Source organism: Solenopsis invicta, unplaced genomic scaffold (assembly GCF_016802725.1).
Source record: "Solenopsis invicta isolate M01_SB unplaced genomic scaffold, UNIL_Sinv_3.0 scaffold_38, whole genome shotgun sequence".
Taxonomy (NCBI): domain Eukaryota; kingdom Metazoa; phylum Arthropoda; class Insecta; order Hymenoptera; family Formicidae; genus Solenopsis; species Solenopsis invicta.
The window spans coordinates 323,420-347,455 of NW_024105284.1; the positions used below are offsets into that span (position 1 = coordinate 323,420).

The 24,036-nt window shown below is 29.2% G+C and overlaps 1 protein-coding gene across 6 annotated transcripts in view; it reads left to right on the forward strand.

Moving 5' to 3' along the window:
- The first annotated feature begins 709 nt into the window (after window positions 1-709).
- Window positions 710-24,036, forward strand: part of LOC105205177 — a 131,433-nt gene continuing 108,106 nt past the window's right edge. Inside the window, exons 1-4 of one of the 6 annotated variants that reach the window (XM_026140444.2) lie at window positions 763-855; window positions 20,541-20,684; window positions 22,149-22,452; window positions 23,809-23,989. In XM_026140444.2, the coding sequence (XP_025996229.1) occupies window positions 20,624-20,684; window positions 22,149-22,429 (342 nt within the window). In that variant the 5' untranslated portion in view covers window positions 763-855; window positions 20,541-20,623 and the 3' untranslated portion in view covers window positions 22,430-22,452; window positions 23,809-23,989. Of the gene's footprint in view, window positions 856-20,540; window positions 20,685-22,148; window positions 22,978-23,808; window positions 23,990-24,036 lie in introns of those variants that run through there. The other 5 variants (XM_026140446.2, XM_026140445.2, XM_011174465.3 and 2 more) reach the window with 5 other exon arrangements.

Genomic DNA, 24,036 nt, shown 5'->3' on the forward strand with positions numbered 1-24,036 from the left:
CCCTTGCCCCTCCTCATGGGCGCCCATGTTTTTTGTTAAATGTTTTTGAGTGGTATAAATATAATTTTTGAAATATTTTTTATAGATTCTTAAAACTTCTTTTAACCAGTGTTTTATAGATTCTTAAAACTTCTTTTAACAAGTGTTACCATTTTTAAGTTTCAAAACAATTTTAAAATTATAAGAAAATTCTCTCTTTTTCAAAATATTTTATGCAATTTTTTAAGAAATATTTTTTGGAAACATTTCTCAATATTATGTATTAAAGATCAAAAATTTGTAGTCTATTAGTCGACTTTTCGTCGACTATAGTCTTTCATAAAAGATTTTTATAAAATTTTTGTTTTTATGTAGTCATATTTTGTACAATGTGCAGTTTTTAATTTTTTATGATAAAGTAATATGGTATAATCTAGCATTTTGCTTGACAACTGTTTACAAATTATTGGACTAACAAACACTTATTAATTGTATATACTGACATTATTCAAATTTTTATGTAGTGTGTGTAATGAAAAGATATAGATAATACAGATAAATAATTTTTTATTATTTTTCAGTTTTTAATTCTTTAATTGAGAAAGATTTATATGTGTGCTCTGAGAAAGTGTAACCGTGCATTTATGAACGTATCTATGCTAATTTCATGAATACGTAAAGGATCCCATCCTTATATTTGCACAAGGGCCCCGAAAATCCTTTGTATAGCCCTGGTGCACAGAGACTGCGCTATACCGTGGGATGTTAAATGATCAATAGTTGTCACGCTGGACCAAAGAACGGAATCAAGAAACTACGTGTCATCTAATAACATCATGAAAACAAAAACACATACGTGCGTACCAGGTACTGGCGGTGAGTTTAGAATATCTTTTAATTTTTATGTCAATTATATAATTGTTTAAACATTCAGATAAGGGGATGTGAGCCAAACCAGATATTAATAATATCAATTCAATTAAGTCCATATTAAGAATATTATAGACATTTCAACCACACATTAGGTCATCATCCGTGTATAAAGTACAATCTGAACGTTGAATTCTTAATCCTAAAAGTCTATGATATCCTTTTTAATTATTTCAACGCTTAGAGAGGGAAAGTTAGTAAAAAGAGGATGACAGTTTCTAATTGTTAACTATTTGAGAGATTAAACATCTTCGATGTATTCTTCATGTATCTTTCGACTACATAAGGTATAGTAAATAAGATGTATTCTGATAATAATTTTTTTCAGTGTTTCTGTGTAAAAGTTATATTATAGATAAATGATATTTCTTGTAGAAGTTATATGTTGCAAAACATGTTAACATAACGGCACCTCAAATATTATTAGATACATTGAAACATATTATATTGCCGTAATATTGCATTGAAATAGGTATTTCTAAAGGCAGACATTTTACGATTGTTGTGATGTTGCATCAACATTTTGTAATGTTTTTGCAAGGTTGCAAACTTGTGATTAATTCTTGCAACGTTGCAACTTCCTGTAGTGTATTGAAAGGATATTTATGATTAGTATAAAAGCTGTATATAAAAATTGCGACTTTAATATCATGAAATTGATAAAACCTATCAACACCGCTTTATAAAATTTAAAATTTGCAGCAAAATTCTTGTAGCAAAATAATATTAAATTATCGCTGAATTAATGTTAAAAATGTATATTTTTTAAAACATAGTTGCAAAAATAAATAATTAATGTAAACTAAACATTAAAAAAAGAACATTTAAAAAAGATAGTGTACTAATTGAGAGTGTGTACTAATCGCGGTTTTATTAATTAAACTAATTAAATAAAATTAATTAAGTCTAAATCAATGTTAAATAAAAATTATATGAATACTGAATAAATATTAAATATAGTAAGATTCGAAAAAAAACGTTTTTTTGTTTCAACTTTTTGGGAAATTTTTTCGGTTTTTTTTTAGAGTAGAAAAATTTATTACAAAAAAGTGTTATATGTACTATGGTAGTACCTTACCAGTATCAAAGTTACCTGTTTTACGATATGATTGCTTAACTCTAGCTACGCTTGTCGAGTCCGTAACTCCGATTCGTGAGATAGCTCGATTTTTTGTCTTGTCACTTTTATTCTAATTAATATTTTTAACCTTCAGCTGACATACTATATTGGATTCGATGTTTTACCACACATGGGGGTACGTCACTTGATCATATTTAACTGCGTATATCTCAATACGTAATGCATAGAATTGAACAATTTTTTTTTAATCGATACACCTGAAAGTTAAGAAAACTAAATAGGTGCAAAAATCGAAAAGCTGAACATATTCGAAATATTCAGAAGAAAAGGAGTGAACAATTTATAAATGTCAAGCATTTTTGTAAGCGGCCCGGGTGTACTACACTCAGTACTAACTGAAGGTTAAGTTTGTATTATAAAAATTAAAAATTATTAATTGGCACCAAGAACCGTTGTGACAAACATGGGCCTTCAATTCTCGCATTTCAATTTCGTTAGTTCGATATATTATATTATTGTTTAAGTTTCTATCCTTAAATTTTTTTTTTGAGATAATCTTAAGTACGAGGGAAATAAAAAGCAAATCACACAAATGTAAATAAAAACAAAGTTAATGTATTTTTTAAATAAACTAAAACGTATACTTCTTGATAATTGCTAATATTTTGCACAAAATAATTAACATAAATATTAATTGATATTAGTCTTTAGACTCGTTGTTAAAATTATATATATTCTTAAAACAGTTTGTTTAATAATTAATAATTATTAAACTTCAAATGATGTAATAGTCTAAAGGTAAACATAAAAAATAGCTCAACATCAATTTCAGCGCTTATACAAAATCTTATTTTAATAATACTGTAAAATTAGTATGTCGTTTATATAAAAAGCAATTTTTCAAAAAAAAATTAGAATTTCTCTGGTTTGTTCCAACAATTAGAAAAAAAGCGGTTTTTTGAAACTATAAATATTTTCAAAATTGTTTTTCTTAACAAATAATTAATATAAGATAAATATAAATATTAAATTAGTAATACAAGAAACGGGTTTAAGAGCCATGTTGGATACTATACGCAAAAGTCAATAAACGAAAACATAAGTAATTAAATATAATTAACAAATATTTCGACCTTTGATTACTGGTCTTCTTTAATAATTATATAGAACAACATATATATAAGGAAATTTTAACAATGGACGGAATTTTATCGAGACCCTACGGCTTACCAAAAAATACACAAACCAAATAATTCTCAGAATAATAATTTCTTTGATCAATAGCCCGTTATATTCCTTAGTTTCCTATTTACATCACATCATTTACAATAGCATACAAGAAGTTCCAAGTTTTATAAAAAATAGCTACCATTTTGTTAATAAACTAATGGTTATCCTGGAATCGAATCAAGTCTTAGCGTCATTGAACATGGTGCCTCTTTTCACAATGTTTCAAAAGACTTAGCGGTGAGAAGCGTCATAGTAAGATGGCATTCAATTTAAAAAAATACCTCCATTCTTTTTAACAAATTTCTTAAATCAGTTAATTTAATAATAGGCCCCACTTCTTTAAAATTTAACAATAATGGCTATAAACAAATTTTTAAATTGCCATTGGAATCTTCGTAATCTCCTATTCTAGCAGATTTGATAATGCAAGATTTGGAAAGTGATGCGATCAATAAACTACCTTTTCATCTTCCATTGTATAATAGATATTATAGATATGTAGACGATATCTTATTGGTGACTCCCTTAAATTCATTATCTTACATCCTCGACACGTTTAATTCCGTATAAGCGCTTATAATTTACAATGGAGACGAAGAAGGAAGAAAAACTGAATTTTTTTAACGTTTCGTTAATCAAGTACAACAGAATTATTTTCAATCAATATCAGAAACCCACTTTCTCAGGAAGATACCTCAACTCCTTTTCTTATCATCCGTTAAGCCATAAAAAAAAGTATTATTTTTGGTATGATAGACAAAATAATTTTATTATCACATCCGCAATTTTATTTTATATTTTTAGTCAATATTTTACTAAAATAATAATCCGTTGAACTTCATATATTTTCTATAATTCAATTTAGATTAAAATACCTTTTTTAAAAAAATGACACTAACAAAAAGACCAATAATAACGATATGAAAAATGATATCAAAAAGGAAAAGAAGAAATATTTTATTGTCTCTTTCATCAATTCAATATCAAAGAACATTTTTGTCTTTTTCCAATAAACACAACTGTTGTGTAGCTTTCACAATTTCTTACAAACTTAATTTTATAACTACAAGGAAAGATTGTGTATTGATCGTTTATTTTATAACGATGTAGTGTACGAAATCAATTGCAAAGATTGTAAATCTACTTATATGAGACAGACAAAAAGGCAAACTAGAGTCACAGAACGGATATCAAAAAATCTAATTCTCCTTCGGATATTTCTAAACAATGCACTAAGAAAAATCATGATTTTGATTGGGAGAATGTGGAAATCCAAATAAAAAAAACCATCCTTTGTTAAAAGATTCAAAATATTACATATAAAGAAACAGCAAAAAGCACTCAATAAACAGAGTGATACTGAACTCCTCTTTAATGCATATCTTCCTATTCTCGAACAAATTGCTTCTCCCTAATTTTTACTCCTTCTTTACTCATCTTAATCCGTTGGTTCCACTGCTATTTTCTTGTTTTTCCCTTATTATTCGTCTTTGAATTTTTAAAGCTGTTACATTCTAATGTAAATCCTGAAGATATGGTTTTGGAACTCATAGGTATGAAAATCATTTTTCTTGTTATTTTAATTTTAAATTGTGTCTAATTTGCATTTTATAATTTTTGACTTGTACAGTATTCGTTTATTTAGTTTTTATATATTTATTTATTTAAGTTTTTATTTACTATTAAATAAACTTTTCAATTTCATATTTTCACAAACACAACTTATATTTACATTAACTTATTATTGTTTAATGTCTTATTTATTCATTATTTAATTTTTAATTATGTTGAATTTGTAACTATGTAATTTGAGCCTTTCAATTAAAATTGATTTTCCAAAACCTTCATCTTCGTAGAACGTTCCATGAGACCATCACATAGAAAACGCGATCCGACACAATTTGTAATGATCTAATAATTTTTGGATAATTATCGAGACGAATATTGCAGTAAACAACTATTTCTGCACCACTGGTAATTAGTTATCTTATTTTTATAATCTTATCTTAATTTTATAAGGTTTGTCTTGTCGTATTTATGGTTTATCGAAATACATAGTATGTATTTCGATAAACCATAAATGCGACAAGATAAACCCTATAAAATTATGTTACAAATATTAAGATTTATTGTACACTGAAAAAAACCGATAATTAATGGTCGAAACATTTGTTTATTACATTTAATTATAGCTATGTTTTTGTTTATTGACTCTTTCATATAATACTTAGCACGACTTTTAAGCCCGTTTCTTGTTTGTAATTTTGAATTGTATTCACATGAGCCTGGATCATCATTTATTATGTATTTATTTCGATTTTTGTTAAATTAGTATTGAATACATAATACAAAAATATTTCTTTAAGTAATCTCAAATGAGTAATTAATGTAAAATAATTAATATAAAGTTAATATTAAATAAACGTTAAATATATATTTTCTTTAAATCAGTATCTAAAATGAATAATCAATGCGAAATAAGTAAAGGAGAAGAGGGAAATATGGCACCCATTTTCATTTTATTGAATAACTTTGTTTATAATTAATATTTTTTATTGAAACTTGAACGATTATATTCGTCGAAGTGTTGTTTGACAGATTCTAGACTCAAAGTAATGAAATATTTATTATTTAGGACGTCATTTATAAAAATCTAAGGCACTGCATAATCGGTAGAAGAAAAAAAATGGTTGTAATATGGCTATATATAAAAATAACTTTTAAAAATTAGTTTAATTTAAAAAAACACAGTACTCAGTTACAAAATTATATATTTTTAATTTTCCACTGTTTAAAATTTTCCCAATTTAGAATTTTTCTGCGTTTTAAACTTTAGAAATACTATTAAAAATATCATTAGAAATATTATTTTATCTCTGTTTAACATTAAACAACAAGCATAAAATGATTTCTCTAATGTTTCTAAAATAATGTTTCTAATGCCAATTGTGACGTGGCCGGTTGCTGTCGAGTAGTCGACACAACGTCAGTCCAGTGAGGTGAGGTTACTATTATTGAGATCGAAGAGGACAACAATGTTTAACCACTGACTTTAAATTGAGCAAAATGTATTTAGACAAATATTGAGAGCGAGTACAAAATGAAAGACGGAATGTTCTGCGTGGTTCACACGCCGCCCTCTAGAATGATAATCGATTTATCGAAGAAATATTTCGATATAAAAATTTTGCTTAAAGAACCATATATTAACAAAATTCCATGTTATTGTTTTAACTTTGTATAACTCGAAATATGTTCAGCCGAATAAAAAGTTAAATAACAAAAAAAACATTTAAGTGTATATTCGTGTGACAATCAAGTTTAAGAATAATGAGGAAGTATGTGTAATTAAAGGTTAAAAGTGTTAAAAGTTTAGAAGTGCTCAAAAGTAAAAATGTCTTATAACAATTCAGTTAATATGTTGTGGCTTATTAACATCACAAAAAAACGGCAAGCTACAAAATAAATAACTCCATAAGCAATTGTTAGAATACGTCACCTAATATCGGAGATAATAAAAGTAGCCATATTGTCGACAGTAGCCATAATACCCTCTTCTCCTTTATTTAATAAAATAAATATTATTTTTACAATAAAACTGTACAATGTATAACCAATAAAAATTAAACATAACAAGTCATTTAAAAAAGATTGTCTACTCATTGAGAAATAGTTCTGAAAACATACGTCAAAAATGGATTTGAGATAATTCAAAAACTAGCAAATTTAAGTTTATTACTTATATAAGTTTATTACGTATATATGTTATACTAGAATGTATTATATAACTTTTAAACGATTCAACTGCAAACAACCAAAAAACCACAAATAATTTTAAAGAAATATATAGTAAGCGGATATGAGATATCTAAAAAATTGGCAAAATTATGTTTTTTATTTATCGTAACTATATTGTAACTTTTAAAGGATTCAAATAACTAGAAAGTCATTATAAACAACCATAAATTATATCTACATGTATTCTGAATCTATTTTCATTCTGAAACATATCATATTTTTCTTCTTTAAAGTTCCAGTTTAAAATCAGATGACGATTATTTTATTCAAAATTTTATATTTTGAAATACAAATAAAATTATTAATATTTCACACAGTTATAAATAAAATACTAACATTTTTGTATTAATATTTGTAAACTTTATTTATGAAAGTCGGTTGCCAAATTCATAAAGGTATAGAGATCTATTAAGGGCTTACATACACTTAAAGATTCCAAAAATAACCATATATTCATGAATTTTTTTCTTCGAACGTATTATAGATATCAAATCGGAGTTTATACTAATATTTTATATACATATAGTTTCGTTAATAAAACATAAATTTTTTATTAAACAATTAAAAAATTAAAAAGATATCGCCGTTGGCATCAGCTATATTAGCTATTGCTAGTTGTCTGCAGTACCTATTTTTAGAATCTATACAGTTCATCCAAAACACAAAAATGCAAGATATTCATAAAATATATAGATAAATATAGTTTGTGTCTCAGCCGATTTTTAAAATTTTCGTTTATTACAAAATGGCGCTTATCTAAATTTAAGAGTCCGATTGTCTAAAATTAAATTAGTTTTCGGCTGTTAAAAAAACTAAGATCTAAAAAAATCTCTTATAACAAAGAGTATTTTCATGTTGAATAAATAGAAAAAAAATCCAAATTTAATCTACCCATTCGTCTCCAAAATATTTTGGGTACCGATTTGAAAAACACAATTTTGAAAAAAACGTGTTTAAAGTTTTCCGTTTACGTTCAACTCTGCATATGCTTGTCTTTTTAAAAAACTATAACTTTTTTGTTTTTGCACATTTTGAGTTGAAACTTTAAGAAAATATTCTTAATACATATATCATACTATAAGAAAAATTGAAAAATCAATTTTCTTTTAACCACCTAGGTGTATGTAATCACTTAATATACAGTTTTTATTACTTATTTAAAATAATGTTTTAAAGAAATATTTATTTTTAACATTAATTAAGTATTAATTTATTTTACATTAATCATTTTTTGAGATAATTTGTAAAAACGTTTATTTAACATTTATTTAACATTAATATTTTTTTCAATTAATTACTTATTTATAATGATAATTTAAAGAAACATTTATCTAATATTTATTTAACATTTATTATTTAAAATAATAATTTAATGTAAAACAATAAAAATGTTTTTATATTTTTATTATTGTATTATATTGACTTTTTTTCTATTTGTGTTCTTCTTATCTCTCTTTAAACAAACAACACAAAAGTTATTCCAGGTTTGTTATTCCGCATTTGCAAAAATTAGTGAAAAAGCTATAATTTTATAATGTTTATATAAAAAAATATATTTTAATCATTCATGTTTTATCTTTGACAAAATACTACTGTGTCCAAAAAGTAAGGTGACATTGCATTTTAAATCTCCCGCGCGCACGGATTTGGAGGAATAAAATTTTTTTTTAGGTTGGTAGGACTGTCTTTGACATCCAAGAGAAGTAACACGTCAAAATATCCATTAGTGTTTGAGATACGCATTGTTTTGTGAGTTGCTAAAAGTGAATTTCTCGTTTTTTGCCATGTCTACATTTGTTGAGCAAAGAATTTGCATTAAATTTTGTTTGCGGAATCAAATTTCTGCTGCAGAATCGTTGCGGATGCTGCAGAATGCCTTTGGCGATAAGGTTATGTCGAAAAAAAATGTATACAAGTGGTACAAAGACTTCCATGAAGGTCGAGAACGTGTTGAAGACGAGGAGCGTTCTGGGCGACCATCAACCGCAACCGACGAAGCTCACGTCCAAAAAATTAAAGATTTGGTGTTGGAAAACCGTCGTTTAACCATTAGAGACATTTCTGATGAGATTGGCATATCAAAAGGCTCGGTCAATTCCATTTTGAAGGATGTGTTGGCTCTCAAACGCGTCAAATCTCGACGAAACAACACTTGGTTTTTGCACCACGATAATGCACCGTCACACACTGCGCTGATTATTCGTGATTTTTTAACCAAAAACTCGACTAATATCGTTCCACAACCACCGTATTCACTTGATTTGGCTCCATGCGACTTCTGGCTATTCAGCAAACTCAAGCGGCCGCTCCGGGGACACCGTTTCGAGTCGATAGAAGAGATTCAAGCCGCTGCGAAGAAGGAGCTAAAGGCCATTCCTGAAATCGATTATTACAACTGTTTCGAAGATTGGAAAATCCGTTGGAATAAGTGTATTATATCAGGGGGGGATTACTTTGAAGGGGACAAAATTGATTTGCAAGAATAAATAAAGAATTTTCGAAATAAATGCAATGTCACCTTACTTTTTGGACACAGTAGTATGTTAAACTGATCTATCAGTAGTATATATGCAAATGTATTCATAGATCATCATTCAAGTATTAGTTCCTGTGCAGAAATCAAGCACCATTAGTAGCGGTTCTGGCTTGGATAAGTAACCGCTTGGAACTTTTTGAAAAAATATGATATAATAATTCTAGCATAGTGCTTAGATTTACAGAGGTAAGAAAAAAATCCCCAATTATTTTACTTTAAAAAACAATTTTTTTGCTACATTTAATGTTAAGAAAACATTTTTTACAATATCAACATAAATATTTATTCATTTTTATTTTATTTAATGTTAAAAAACCATTGTTAATAATAATAAAATAAATATATTTTTAATGTAAAAAAGGGGATCCATCCCATTAACTTTAATGTTATTAAAAATATTTTTTTTCATTGCAAAAAATGTTTCTTGAAATATTAAAGAAATATTGCTTTGTATTGGGTTGTAGTTGTTTGTAGTAATTTTCCGAATGTTTATAGTTAAACCATTTAAATATTACCACATATTTACGATAATCAATAAATCTCTTTACTAATTTTTAAGATAGAAGATGGTATTATAATATGCCTATAGGCAACCATAATTAGAAACTTTAAATTTAAGAATTGGGTCAAAGAGACGAGTTAAATAATTCTGGATGTCAATTAAAACTTTTATTACGATAGTACGTATAAACGCAATTAATCCGGAACGTTTTGGCTATACTTAGCCTTCATCAGCCAAAATAAATAATTTAAACAACCATGTTACAAATTTTCCTAATAAAAAATAAATGAAAAAACAAGGAAATACAAAAAATACAGACGCTCATTACGTAGGTCTAAGCTCGTTACGTCGCTTCTCACATAGTGTTGTTATAGCTGGAGGATCGGTGACAACTCCGGTTACCGGTTGGTATAAAACAATTAAGATCGACAAATTAAGATAAACAATTAAGATTGACAAAACAATTAAGATCGCGGTAAGTCTTTTCAAATTCATCGACTCAGAAATTAACTCGTTGACCTCAACCAATAAAAAATGGTTTGTCAATCTATCAAAGACGGAAATTTCCTCCCACTGTCTCTAATCTGTTACAGTTGGATGGCAATTTTTGTCTTCCTCCAAGAAAGAAACCAGGTATAATCGAGTTTATCAAAGATATAAAGAACAACCGAAACATTGACAAAGAAAGAGGGAAGATTCGCAATACGATAATTCCGCATTTACACAAATTTCTACACTCGTCTAATCTACACACCATTGAGAGGGAATTATTACGGATGAAGAGAGCCATCTCAAATTTCTATATAACAAATCCTAACGTTATTTTCACTCGCGTGGACAAAGGGAACATCACTGTAGCAATGGAAAAAACAGATTATATTAACAATATGGAAAAACTTCTTCAAGATAAAGAAGCTTACATCATGATCAAGAAAAATCCAATAAAAAACGTTGAAAAAGAATTAAATAACCTAATAAAAAAATGGCACAATAAGGATTATATATCAAGACAAAAGTACTTTTCTCTTCATTCGAGTGATTCCACTCCCTAAAACCCTATGGTCTCCCGAAAATACATAAAGAGAATTTTCCCCTCCAAATTATTGTTTCCTCTGTGAACACCGCACTTTATCCATTAGCTAAATTTTGACACAACATTATTAGCGGAAGTTTAAATTAGGATCCTAGGCAAGTCAATAACAGTTTTGAGCTCGTTAGATCTCTCTCAGGGGTAATGGTCAGTGAGAATGATATTTTAATTTCATTGGAGGCGACATCGTTGTTTATCAACATTCCTTTGAATCTTGCAATTGACAGCATTTGTGCGAGATGGACACTCATAGAAAACAATATTGTCATTTCATTGGAGGAATTTTTACTAGCGTTGAAATTTATACTTTCCTCTACATATTTTACATTTAATACCATTATTTATAAACAAATATTCGGAACACCAATGGGCTCACCCTTATCACCTATAATAGCACACGTTATGTTGCAAAATTTAGAAGAAAAAGCGCTCAATTCCATTAATTTGGCATTATTGTTTTACTATCAATATGTTGACGACATTGTTTTGGCAGCTCCTGTAAATTTAATTGACTTTATTCTCAGGATCTTTAACAATTTTCATGAAAGAATTTTACAATTCACCGTAAAATTAGAACATGACCGCAGTTTAAGTTTTTTAGACATCTTATTAAAAATTGTTGACAACACAATCATCACTGATTGGTTCCATAAAAAAATCTTCTCGGGCGGTACTTATCATTTTTTTTCCCAACATCTGCTACGACAAAAAATTGGTATAATTTTCAATATAGTAGACAGAGCGATCTTGTTGTCACATCCTACTTTCCATCAAAAAAACTTAGAACTAATTGTAAATTTGTTGTTGGAAAATGGATATCCGTTAAACTTTATATTCAGACACATTGTGACTAGGATCAATAAATTAATTCCTAAACTTTCCTAATTTTGCTGAGAATACTTCTGTTCAGAATCAGGACAACAAAAAAGATCCTAAAAAATTTTTTGTCATTTCCTACATTTGAAACGTCTCTGAGATAACTGCGTCTTTAATAAACAAAAATGCACTCATAGTAAGTTTTAAGTGCATAGAAGAAATGAATAACGTTATCAAAGTACACAAAGACAAAACAAATTATATCTGTAATAACAATGTCATCTATAAAATCAATTGTTATAATTGCGATGCTACATATGTGGATCAAATTATGAGACAATTGAGGACCAGAAGTGAGGGAACATAGAAACAACATAAAGCTCGATCCATCGAGACATTCTGTAATTACCGAACATCGAATTAACTTTGATCACAACTTTTACTGGAAAAAAAAAAAAAAAATTTTCAATTCAGAACCAAATTTTAGAAAAAAATTAGTTTCAGAAATGATACATATTAAACAGCAAAATAATGAAATTAACTCTCAGAAGGATACAGAACTTTTACATGATACATATTTTCATTTGCTTGACTCGGTCAAAAACAAATAGAGATACAGAATATCAGTTTCGTTTACCGCTCTGCGTCACTTGTGTTTGTGGTCTGTCACGGCAGTAAGATCGTCAGCCGTTTATATTCGCTCATGTATTTTCGTTTTCAAAATGTACAACACAGTGAGTTTCGATTTAGCTATGTGCGTTAGTGAATCGTATTATTTCATTTATAATTTTATGATTCTTCTATCATGCAGATAACTTTCGTTAATTACTGTCATCGGGTATTGCATATGAATTCATGTCTGTTGCGGCTGTTCATCATATAATCATTTGACGAATTCCGATCTCGACGTCCTTACATCGTCAGTAATTAAAGTGACAAAATTGTAAATTTGTACACAATGGAAAGCATCGTCCGAAGTTGTCACCGATCCTCCACCTATAACAGCACTATGTGAGCAGCGACGTAACGAGCTTAGACTCGCGTAATGAGTATCCGTATTTTTCGTATTTCCTTGTTTTTTTTTATTTATCTTTTATTAGGAAAATTTGTAACATAATTGTTTAAATTATTTATTTTGGCTGATAAAGGCTAAGTATAGCCGAAACCTTCCGGATTAATTGCGTTTATGCGTACTGTCGTAATAAAAGTTTTAATTGACATCCAGAATTATTTAGCTCGTCTCTTTGACCCAATTCTTAAATTTATGTTTTTAACATTAATACGAGCGTGTCTATTATTTATCATTGTTTAAAAACTTTGTTATTAATGAATATTTTATATCGAAACTTAACGATATTTATCAAAATGCTATTAACCCTGTTGATCTGTTCGCGTTACCATGACCCCACTTATTATTTTATATATTTTCAAAATATATAAAAACAAAACAGACTATTAAAACTTTTATTACTAAAAATTCAAAGATAAATAATAAACAAATAAATAATATGTCCATCAAAAAATGAAGAAAAACATTTTTTATTAGCTGATACAATTTGGACAAAAATAACTTGTGTGTGACATAAAAATGTGTTTTTGGCAATTACTACATACAATATTTGTTTTATTGTCATTGCTTGATAGACAAAATTTGCATTTGTGTTGTAAAACACAATTATTGGCCTGCGCTTTGTTTTTCTCTTACTAAAAAATTTTGTATAAATTTTGTAAAGACTAGACAAAACAGGCGCATGCTATAAAGCTTTAAATATTACATAATTTTTTATACAAATTACAAATTTAATGTTACACTAATAACTTCTCAATACACATAGTCAAAATCTTAGAACATATACTACTGAAAGGAGCATTGGCTTAAAAAGTTGACGCAGAGAAGATTGACAAGGATAGATATATAATACACCTAGTTGAAAATGCGCATGCTTAAGACAAATCAAACCGATGTTTTTCATCACCCCGCAGTCCTCACGCGTATCTAGGCTTTCATTTGTTGGAGTATGGGCATTACCGACTAGACGCATTTTATATCTATCCTTATCAAACTTCTACGCATTGTATCTCCATCCTTGTCAAATTTTTCTGCGTCAACTCAAATGTACAGGAATTATAGACCTATACTCTTTCCAGTAGTATATGTTCTAAGTCAAAATATGCGATCTCTACGATAACAGCCGCTTATAAAGTAAACGCTGAATGAAAACCAATCAGCATATTAAAAGAATGATAACAATAAACTTCGAGAAATCGAGTATCAATGCAATGTACTTTTTCAGATAAAAAAATCTTCATCACAACAGTTAATAAACATTTTAAAAATATAAATGCAATTTACAATTTAATGAGACTTTCCAGATTTAAACGAAAAGTATTGCAAAAGCTTATGAGAGTCAGCGCTGTTATCAGTGCGCACAAGAAAAAGTTTATTCTATATTGTCAATTTACAAACATATAAACGTTTCGACTCTCTTTGGAGTCATTCTCAACATAGTACAAATTTTGACTAGCATAATATAATTCTAACAAATAATTAAATCTCGTCAAAAAGGCTAATGAGAGTCAGCGCGGGTATAAGTGCGCAAATGTTTATTTCTTGTCAACAAACAATTTCAACGTGTTACTTTTATATCGAATTACAATAACTACGGACGTTTCGACTCATTTTGAATCATCTTCAGCGCAATATATACAGAATCTCATCCTTAGCAGTCAGCAAAAAACGGGAGGACGTCGCGTCAAACCGGCGGTTTGCTAAATCCGCAATGGCATCTTCCCCGTGACTGTGTCAAAGGAAATGACACTTCTCTATATCAAACGTTTTTTTACAAAGATAATATTTAAATTGGCTATATTTGCTTGACTCACCCATTCTTTACTGGGATAAGATTTAGTCTTGTAAGAATAATTATGATTCTCTTGTCACAGTATACACTCAACGACGGAACATGCTCACTATCACAAGTCAAAATGTATACAGACTGTGTGTTTGGTTTCAAAAGTCTTGTTTCAACTTCGCACGCAAAGACAAGCAGTCGGAGATATACAGATCAAAATAAATATAATACATAAATACGGTCTATAAGATAATATAAGAAAATAAAAGAGTCGTTCACAACTTGTCATAATGTATAAAAATAAATAAATAACAAGAGTGTAATATTATAAATTATTAATTCCGTTACAATTTGTTAAGTAATGAGAGATATGCATGATGTAAACAATCAGTATCTGTTTGCAAATTAAGGCTGTTATTCTGTGACTGTATGTGTAACATTTCTGATGTTAGTCGCGTGCCCAAAAACGCTCATTGTTTAGGATTTTTATGTTCTCCCAATCAAAGGTTTGGTTGGGACAACATAAAAATGGTTAAAATTCAGTCTATGTTCGATGAATACGGAGTGACTGTTTGTATTTCACTTAATATGGTTACGATGTTTAGTAATTCTTGTTTTCAATTTTCGCCCCGTTTGTCCTACGTATGACGCATCGCAATTCTTACACATAATCTTATAAACTACATTTTTCTTATAGTTGTTTGGGAGAACATCTTTCTGCACTTTAATAAATACATCACAGTCTACTTATAAAAGGGTGTTTTGCAGGCATGGCAATCTCCCGAGGGCGTATGGACTCTCGAAGGTTCACAAACCTGGTGTGCCACTTAGAATAATAATCTCATCTATCGACAGTCCTCTTTATGGTTTAGGCACGTTGTTACACGAAATTATCTCGAAAAACATTCCAGATGCCGCAAGTAAGATAAACAATAGCTTTGAATTAGTCCGCAACTTGAAGGATAAACGTTTAGAGCCAGGTCACGAATTAATTTTATTAGATGTCGTTTCGTTATTTACAATTATTCCTATAGATTTAGCGTTAGAAAGCATTTTGAACAAGTGGGAATTTTTTAGGGACACTTGCAGCATCTCAAAACAGGAATTTTTAACGGCGATACAACTTGTCCTTGACTCGACTTATTTTAGTTTCGGAAATAATTTCTACAAGCAAAAATTTGGGACCCCCATGGAATCTCCATTGTCACCTGTGATTGCGGATCTCGTTATGCAGAATCTGGAATCTTAGGCCCTAGAAAAAATTGGAGTGCATCCACCCTTTTATTTTAAATATGTTGATAACGTGGTGATGGTAGTACCGGGGAATCTTATTGACCTTACTTTGAACACGTTTAATTCGTTTCACCCCAGAATACAGTTTACACTGGAAATACGAGGGGACAGGATAGATTTTTTGGACATCACCGTTATTAATAATAAGGCTTCTTTAATTTTTGATTGGTACCATAAACCTACGTTGTCAGGAAGATACTTAAATTTTTTATCGGGTCACCCCTTGTCTCAAAAAAGAGGGACAATTATGGGAATGGTTGACAGAGCGTTTTTACTATCTGACCCTACATTCCACAGTAAGAATATTAAGTTTATTGTAAACACACTCTTAACCAATGATTATCCTGCTAAATTTATTTTCAAGACAATAAACAGCCGTCTTAAATCTCTTATCAATAAAAAGATAATTAATCAGATAGACGAGAACACAGATATTGACACAACAAACAATAGAGTGCCGTGGTTTTTGCTGTCATACATTCCTTCAATTTCCGAGAAATTCAAAACTATCACTAAGAAATTTAAAATTATCTTTTTTCTGTCTTAATAAATTGAGCAAATTTATTAAAGTGCAGAAAGATGTTCTCCCGAACAACCATAAGAAAAATGTAGTTTATAAGATTATGTGTAAGAATTGCGATGCGTCATACGTAGGACAAACGGGGCAAAAATTGAAAACAAGAATTACTAAACATCGTAACCATATTAAGTGAAATACAAACAGTCACTCCGTAATCACCGAACACAGACTGAATTTTAACCATTTTTATGTTCTCCCAACCAAACCTTTGATTGGGAGATCATAAAAATCCTAGACAATGAGCGTTTTTGGGCACGCGACTAACATCAGAAATGTTACACATACAATCACAGAATAACAGCCTTAATTTGCAAACAGATACTGATTGTTTACATCATGCATATCTCTCATTACTTAACAAATTGTAAGAATTAATAATTTATAATATTAGACTCTTGTTATTTATTTATTTTTATACATTATGACAAGCTGTGAACGACTCTTTTATTTCCTTATATTATCTTATAGACCGTATTTATGTATTTATTTTGATCTGTATATCTCCGACTGCTTGTCTTTGCGTGCGAAGTTGAAACAAGACTTTTGAAACCAAACACACAGTCTGTATACATTTTGACTTGTGATAGTGAGCATGTTCCGTCGTTGAGTGTATACTGTGACAAGAGAATCATAATTATTCTTACAAGACTAAATTTTATCCCAGTAAAGAATGGGTGAGTCAAGTAAATATAGCCAATTTAAATATTATCTTTGTAAAAAAACGTTCGACATAGAGAAGTGTCATTTCCTTTGACACAGTCACGGGGAAGATGCTATTGCGGATTTAGCAAACCGCCGGTGACGCGACGTCCTTCCGTTTTTTGCTGACTGATGAGAATGAGATTCTGTATATATTGCGCTGAAGATGATTCAAAATGAGTCGAAACGTCCGTAGTTATGGTAATTCGATATAAAAGTAACACGTTGAAATTGTTTGTTGACAAGAAATAAACATTTGCGCACTTATATCCGCGCTGACTCTCATTGGCCTTTTTGACGAGATTTAATTCTTTGAAATTTCAAGAGTCCTTTATTAATTCCAATAATCGTAACAATTAATTGTCCGGCCATTGTCGATCCGATATTCAGCTGAGTCACTCACAATTTGCACAAGCCGAAGTGTAGCTTTTCTACTGTGTGTGATAGAGGAGATGGCAAGCTCTCTCTATAATTATATGCAAAATTCTCCATAGTATTTTAACGATTAACAAAATTATTTAACGCAGTGACTTACCACCGGATCAGGACAAAGATCACCAAAGCCATGGATAAAAAATTGTGGCACTTATAATCATTGTAAGAATAATTTTCAACGATTGCTGTAAATTTGATGTTACTGACAGCGCTGCTTAGTGACTGAGCGTTAACCGTAGATATTCGAACCATTGAAAGTCAAATAGAGAATATATATTGTCAATATTCAAGAGGGAACAAAAATATAATTGTAAATACACTAAGCAACAAAATTATTGCAACACTCATTCATACCAAAATTTTGCACAACTTCAAATAACCATAACTTCGTTAAAAATTATACTTAAAAGTCTTTTTTTTTTATTTCAAAACTTAAAATCTCTATTTTAAGGTGCATTTGTCAATTTTGAATTTCTGTTTTTCTCTTTGTTTCTTTAAAGTAAGAACGTATTTTGTTTCCAAATATTTGCATAGTTTGACGCACTCCACGGGATAGGATGAATTTTTTTTGTAATTGTCACAATAACCATCATAAAATTTGGAGTTTTCCCTGCAAATTGAAAAAAAAATCAGGTCTGTATGATTTTTTTCAAGGAGTTAGGATGTATCAAAGTTATGTATGCATTTTTGTTAGTTACTGCCAGCATTATCCAGATTTTGATTTGTCTCATTGATGATGAAGCGATCTTTTCTAGCTGACGTTATTCGTCTTCGACCTTGTCCTCTTCTTCGACAAAATCCGCCTGTTTCTTGATAACAAACCCAAACTCGAGAGATAGAGGATCGATGAACCTATTCTCCTTGCAACATAACTTTGATTTAATCTTTCCAAAAGAGCAATGATTTGCCCACATTGAATTTTGTTTAAACTAGGCATTGTTACGACTTTATCGTTTGCTTCTTGAGTGATACAGTAAAGAATAAGTTTACGCTTATATAGAGTTTTGGTGTTTACAGTTTTTATGGGAATGAATGTAAATCGCTACATTTCACAGCGTTTCTCCGCATCATGCAAACACTGTAAATATCAAAATTCTATATAAGCGTAAACTTATTCTTTACTGTATTACTCAAGAAGCAAACGATAAAGTGGTAACAATGCCTAGTTTGAACAAAATTCAATGTGGGTAAATTATTGCTCTTTTGGAAGGATTGAATATACGCATTCTTTTTGCCTTCTCCAGTAAATTGTAAATTACGTTCGTGATAAACTTCTACCTATAAAGTAATTGCTAGAACTCTATCCCTAATTAACTGGAGTTGACTATAATTAATTGCATTAATATTTACTAAGTTATTGTCAAAAACCAAAATGATCTACAACCTTCTTCTTTTCTCTAAAGAAATGTACATTGACATGCATTTATATGTTCAATTGATTAATAATTGCTGAAAATATTGTAATGTTTTAAAAAACATTTTTATATTTACTTTTATAGTTTATAAAAAAATTTTATTTTATAGTTTATAAAAAATTTTTAATTGTGTACTATTAAAAAATAACTTCATTTTAATCATATATTACAATTAAAGGTAAATTTATGAGCCACAAAATTTTTTTTAAAGAAAAAAATGACTCACTTTCTTTCAATCCTGTACTACGGATAAAAATGGATCTCAGATTTTTAAGTCATTTTTGAGATTAAGCTAACACGTCAACATGGGCGCAAAATGAAATACACAAAAGATTTAGTGCAAATTTGTTGTTTTAATCGCGATTTTATTGCTCCAGCCATTTAGCAGAAAATCATGTTTCTGTTAATTTTTAAGAAAGTTAGAATGCCCATTAAAAGAAAATATTAAAAAGTAAAATGTTTACGCTATAATTTAGTGTTAACTATGTGCTTTCAAAATATACATCACAAACTTTTTGTGTTCATTCTCTTTGATCAAAAAATCACCCCCGATGTAAACACGTACAAGAATAAAGTGCTAATTAAAGTATGGATAACGAAATGGTTCTAGGCTTAAAATTCACTTCTATTTATGTGTTTTCAAAATATGCATAGGGAGATTTTTGTGCTTATCCAAAGCAAGATAATACAAGAATAAAGATGAGTAGCTGCTCACTTTGATAGCGATTTTTCAAAGGAGATGATCACTTCATTGCTCAACTAAAATAAAATGGCACGAAAATAAAACTTTTCAGGAGAGTTTTGCAGACCCTATAATGTGTTTAAGGGTTAAAATTGTGGAATCTAATTCAACCTAAATGACATGTATTTTTTAAAAAAATGTATGAAATCTTTAAATTGCATTAATTATAAAAAAAATAGTAGCAATGTGTGACATAAAGAGTTGTGAGTTTGCTCTCCATGTGAAAGATCTAGGTTTAAATCCATCTAGAATAACTCTAAATCGGTTTGTAATCAATTTAGAAGCGATCGCTACCTCTCGAAAAGCAAAGACAAACTACCGAGAATGATTCTGCCCTCTAGAAAAAAAAAGTCTCTTCTAATAGGTCATTCAAAACTGGCGTTAAAACTATATTTTTTAACAATAAATGCTTGACAATAAATGCTAAGAATAATTTGGGTCATTTAAAAAGTATCCGCGGTTTTTTGTTCAATTTTTGAATAACATTTTTCTTTTATTGAAAATCAATTTTAATCAAGTACATATTGGTTGTTATTATCTATAACTTTTTGCCATTTTTCAGGTAATTTCATAATTCCATCTGTGTAGAACTTCTGTGGTTTATCAGCAAAAAACTTTTTCAAGTGATTTTCGGCAGCTCGGCCAATGTTTTTCCATCAAGAGAGTTCTGCAAAGATTGAAACAAATGGTAGTCAGACGGTGCAAGGTCCGGGCTATACGGTGGATGCATTAAAATTTCCCAACCAAGCTTCCTCAATTTTTTCTGTTAATCAATTTTGGTCATTTTTTCTTAATCGCTTCCTGCAATCTATCCAGTTGTGAACAGTAGAGCTCTGAATTAATTGTTAGGCCATGTGGTAACACCTCATGACGGACGACTCCCTTCCAATTCCACCATACACACAACATCACTTTATTTGTCTTCAAATTAGGATTTGAAATCGTTTGTGGTGGTTTGCCGCGCTTACCCCATCACCTTTTACGAACAATATTTATGTATTTTACCCATTTTTCATTGCCCGTAATGATTTGCTTCAGAAATGGGTCGATTTCGTTGCATTTTAGTAGTGTTTTACTGATGGAATTCGGTCAATTAAATTTTTTTGCGTTATTTCAGCCAAACATCGAGTTTCTTTACGTAGTCAGCCTTTTTCAAATGATTCCAAACTGTCACATGGTTGATTCTTAGTGCATTGGCTATGTCCTGATAACTTATATGCCGGTCATGCTCGACCAGTTGCAAAATTTCATTGACTTTTTTAGTGACTGGCCGACCAGAACGAGGTCGATCTTTGACATCAAAATTTCCAGAACGAAATCGAACAAACTACTCTTGCGTCCTGCGTTCACTTACAGCATCAGCGCCGTAAACTTCACAAATTTTTCTACATGTTTGTGCTGCGTTTTTACCTTCTTTGTAATAAAAAAGCATCACATAATGTATTTCTTCAAAAATTTCACTCATTTTCAAACCAATATAACTTTTGACACAATTGATGAATTACTTTGTTGACAAAAAAATATAACCTAAAATGTCATCTTTCAGATGCGCGTTTGTTTGATACAATCGGATCAGTGTTGCCCGATATATGACCATCAACACCATCTAGTGACAAAAAACCGCGGATACTTTTTAAATAACCCAATATCTTCTTTAACAGAAATAATAGTATGCAAACGCCACAAATAAATCATTTTTATCCTTAACAAATATTCGGCTGTTCAGCACATGACTTTGCCGAATTTTCGGTATTTGGTTAAGTGCCGAATATACTATTTGTTGCATCTCTACTTTCTAACAATCTAGTACACACATAACAATCTAATGCACAAAATTAGCCAACAATTAATTTATGTGAAAATTATAATCATAGTGGCTTTTTTTCTCCACTGGCATCTTCCCCTCAGTTATAGATTTATTTCAGTATTTTAGATGCTACGTTGATCTGAAAAAAATCTAAAAAATATTCAAAATAATTTGAAAAAAATTTGAAGACCTTTTTGAATATTTGAGTTTGTACAAAATATCTGAAAAATTTTTTAAAAAGTTATGAAATTTATACAAATTTTGAAAAATTATATAAAAAATTTTGAGAGAAATTTTCATCAGAACAGCTTTCAATTTATTTATTTTATATATTTGTTTAATTAAAAATGGTTTGTATTGCAGATCTACCTGGAGAATCAATCGAAGAGATTGCTGAATCTGTAGATGAGTTGCGGGAGAAGCTTGCTAATATGAAAAAGCTCATGAAAGAGCGAAGAGGTACGACACTGGGAGAGATCAGTGCCCGGAAAAGAAAAGAATCCTCCAACATAATAGACGATAATCTTTTATCCTGGATTTTTGGATTGGCTCTCGCAGGGATTCTGATTGTTAGCGGCTACGCTTTCTACAACCTTTATCATGCAGTGCTGAAGAAATTCCCATCCCATCATACGGAATTATAAAGAGAATGCGTGAGAGCGAGAAGGTGTGATGATAAAAATTTTCGTAAATTTTCTATGGCATTAGAAAATCAGCCTTAACATCTTAACAAACGAAATCACAATACCGCCAGATGTTCTTTTTTCTATAAACTGTTTGACTAATTTATTTTCGATTTTTCTTTTAAAAATACGATAATATAATATCAAAGTAATTAATGATTAAAAATAAAAAATTTCTGGCACGTATTAGATTTGAAAGAGAAAATAAAAATGATAAAAATTCTGTAACTTACCTTATATGACTATCTTATTTAATTAATAAAATTGTAATCTAAAATTTCGATTGCCAAGATATTGTTCAAATTGTTAAGGATTGAAAATCTACGTAAAATTTCTTTAATGATTTTTAAAAGTTCGAGTTGAGTTAATTAAAAAAATGATTAAAAGTTTCGTACAAAAATCAAACAAGTACATTTCTTTTAATCTAAATTATCAAATCATTCTGTGTCAATAGCGTCACATCGTGAATAATTTTCTTTTTGCAAGAATCAAACAGAAAATTGCAAGTATAAATATAAAATAGGTTTTAAATATACAAAAATTAGCTAATTAGCATATGGTAAATATGAAAATTTTTTGCAAGACCCAAACAAATACTCAAAAATTTTTTTTTATTTTTTTTATAAATTCTTCAAAATAATTAATCTTAAAATCTAAATCTTTGTTTATATACTTACACGAAAAAAATTTACTTGTTTTAAGTAAATACATTTTTTAAAATTATAATTAAAACAGTTAAAAAATTATTACTGTCAACAATAAACAGTTTTTGTTCCAATAAAATATTATCTTGAAAGCAAATAGTTTATCAATGAAGAAAATGTTTTGTTGAAATAAAAACATATTTAAATAACAAACAGAATAATAATAATACATAATAATTTGTCAGTAAAAATTATTTTATTAAAACTAATTATTTTAATTACTTGTATCTCATAGTTTATAATAAATGAGCATTATTGTTTAATTTGTAACATGAATATCATAAAATTCTATATAATTTTAAATAATTTATTGATTATTTGTATCAATTAATGCATAGCCCACATAAACAGTAATAAGCTATTATTTTTGAAAATACACATTATAGCAAAAATTGTTCCAGACATTGTATAGTCTAAAGAAAGACAAATAATAGTAAAATCAATTTTCAAAAAAATTAATTTTTTAATTTATAAAAATATATAAACGGCTCACATGAATCAATTAAAATCATTACAAATATTAAATAACTTTTACTGAACCGCCGCTGTTATTAATGAATACGTTACAAAGAAATTCATTATTACAATTAATTCACTCACTCATACGTTTCGTTCCTCTTGTTGGTTCTTTTTCAGTGAACTGCAGCAATTATAGATTACAACCACAAGAGTAAATGAAAGTTATTCCTCTCGCATCATGTAAACTCCAGAAAATTGAATAAATGGAATTGCTTATCGGCAATAATAGTCTAAGAATAGAGCATCAAATTATTAAAGCCAAATGAAAAATTGAAACATAACAAAACTTACAAAAAAACAGAAAAAAGCGTGACCAAATAATGAAACAACTAATCTTAAAACATT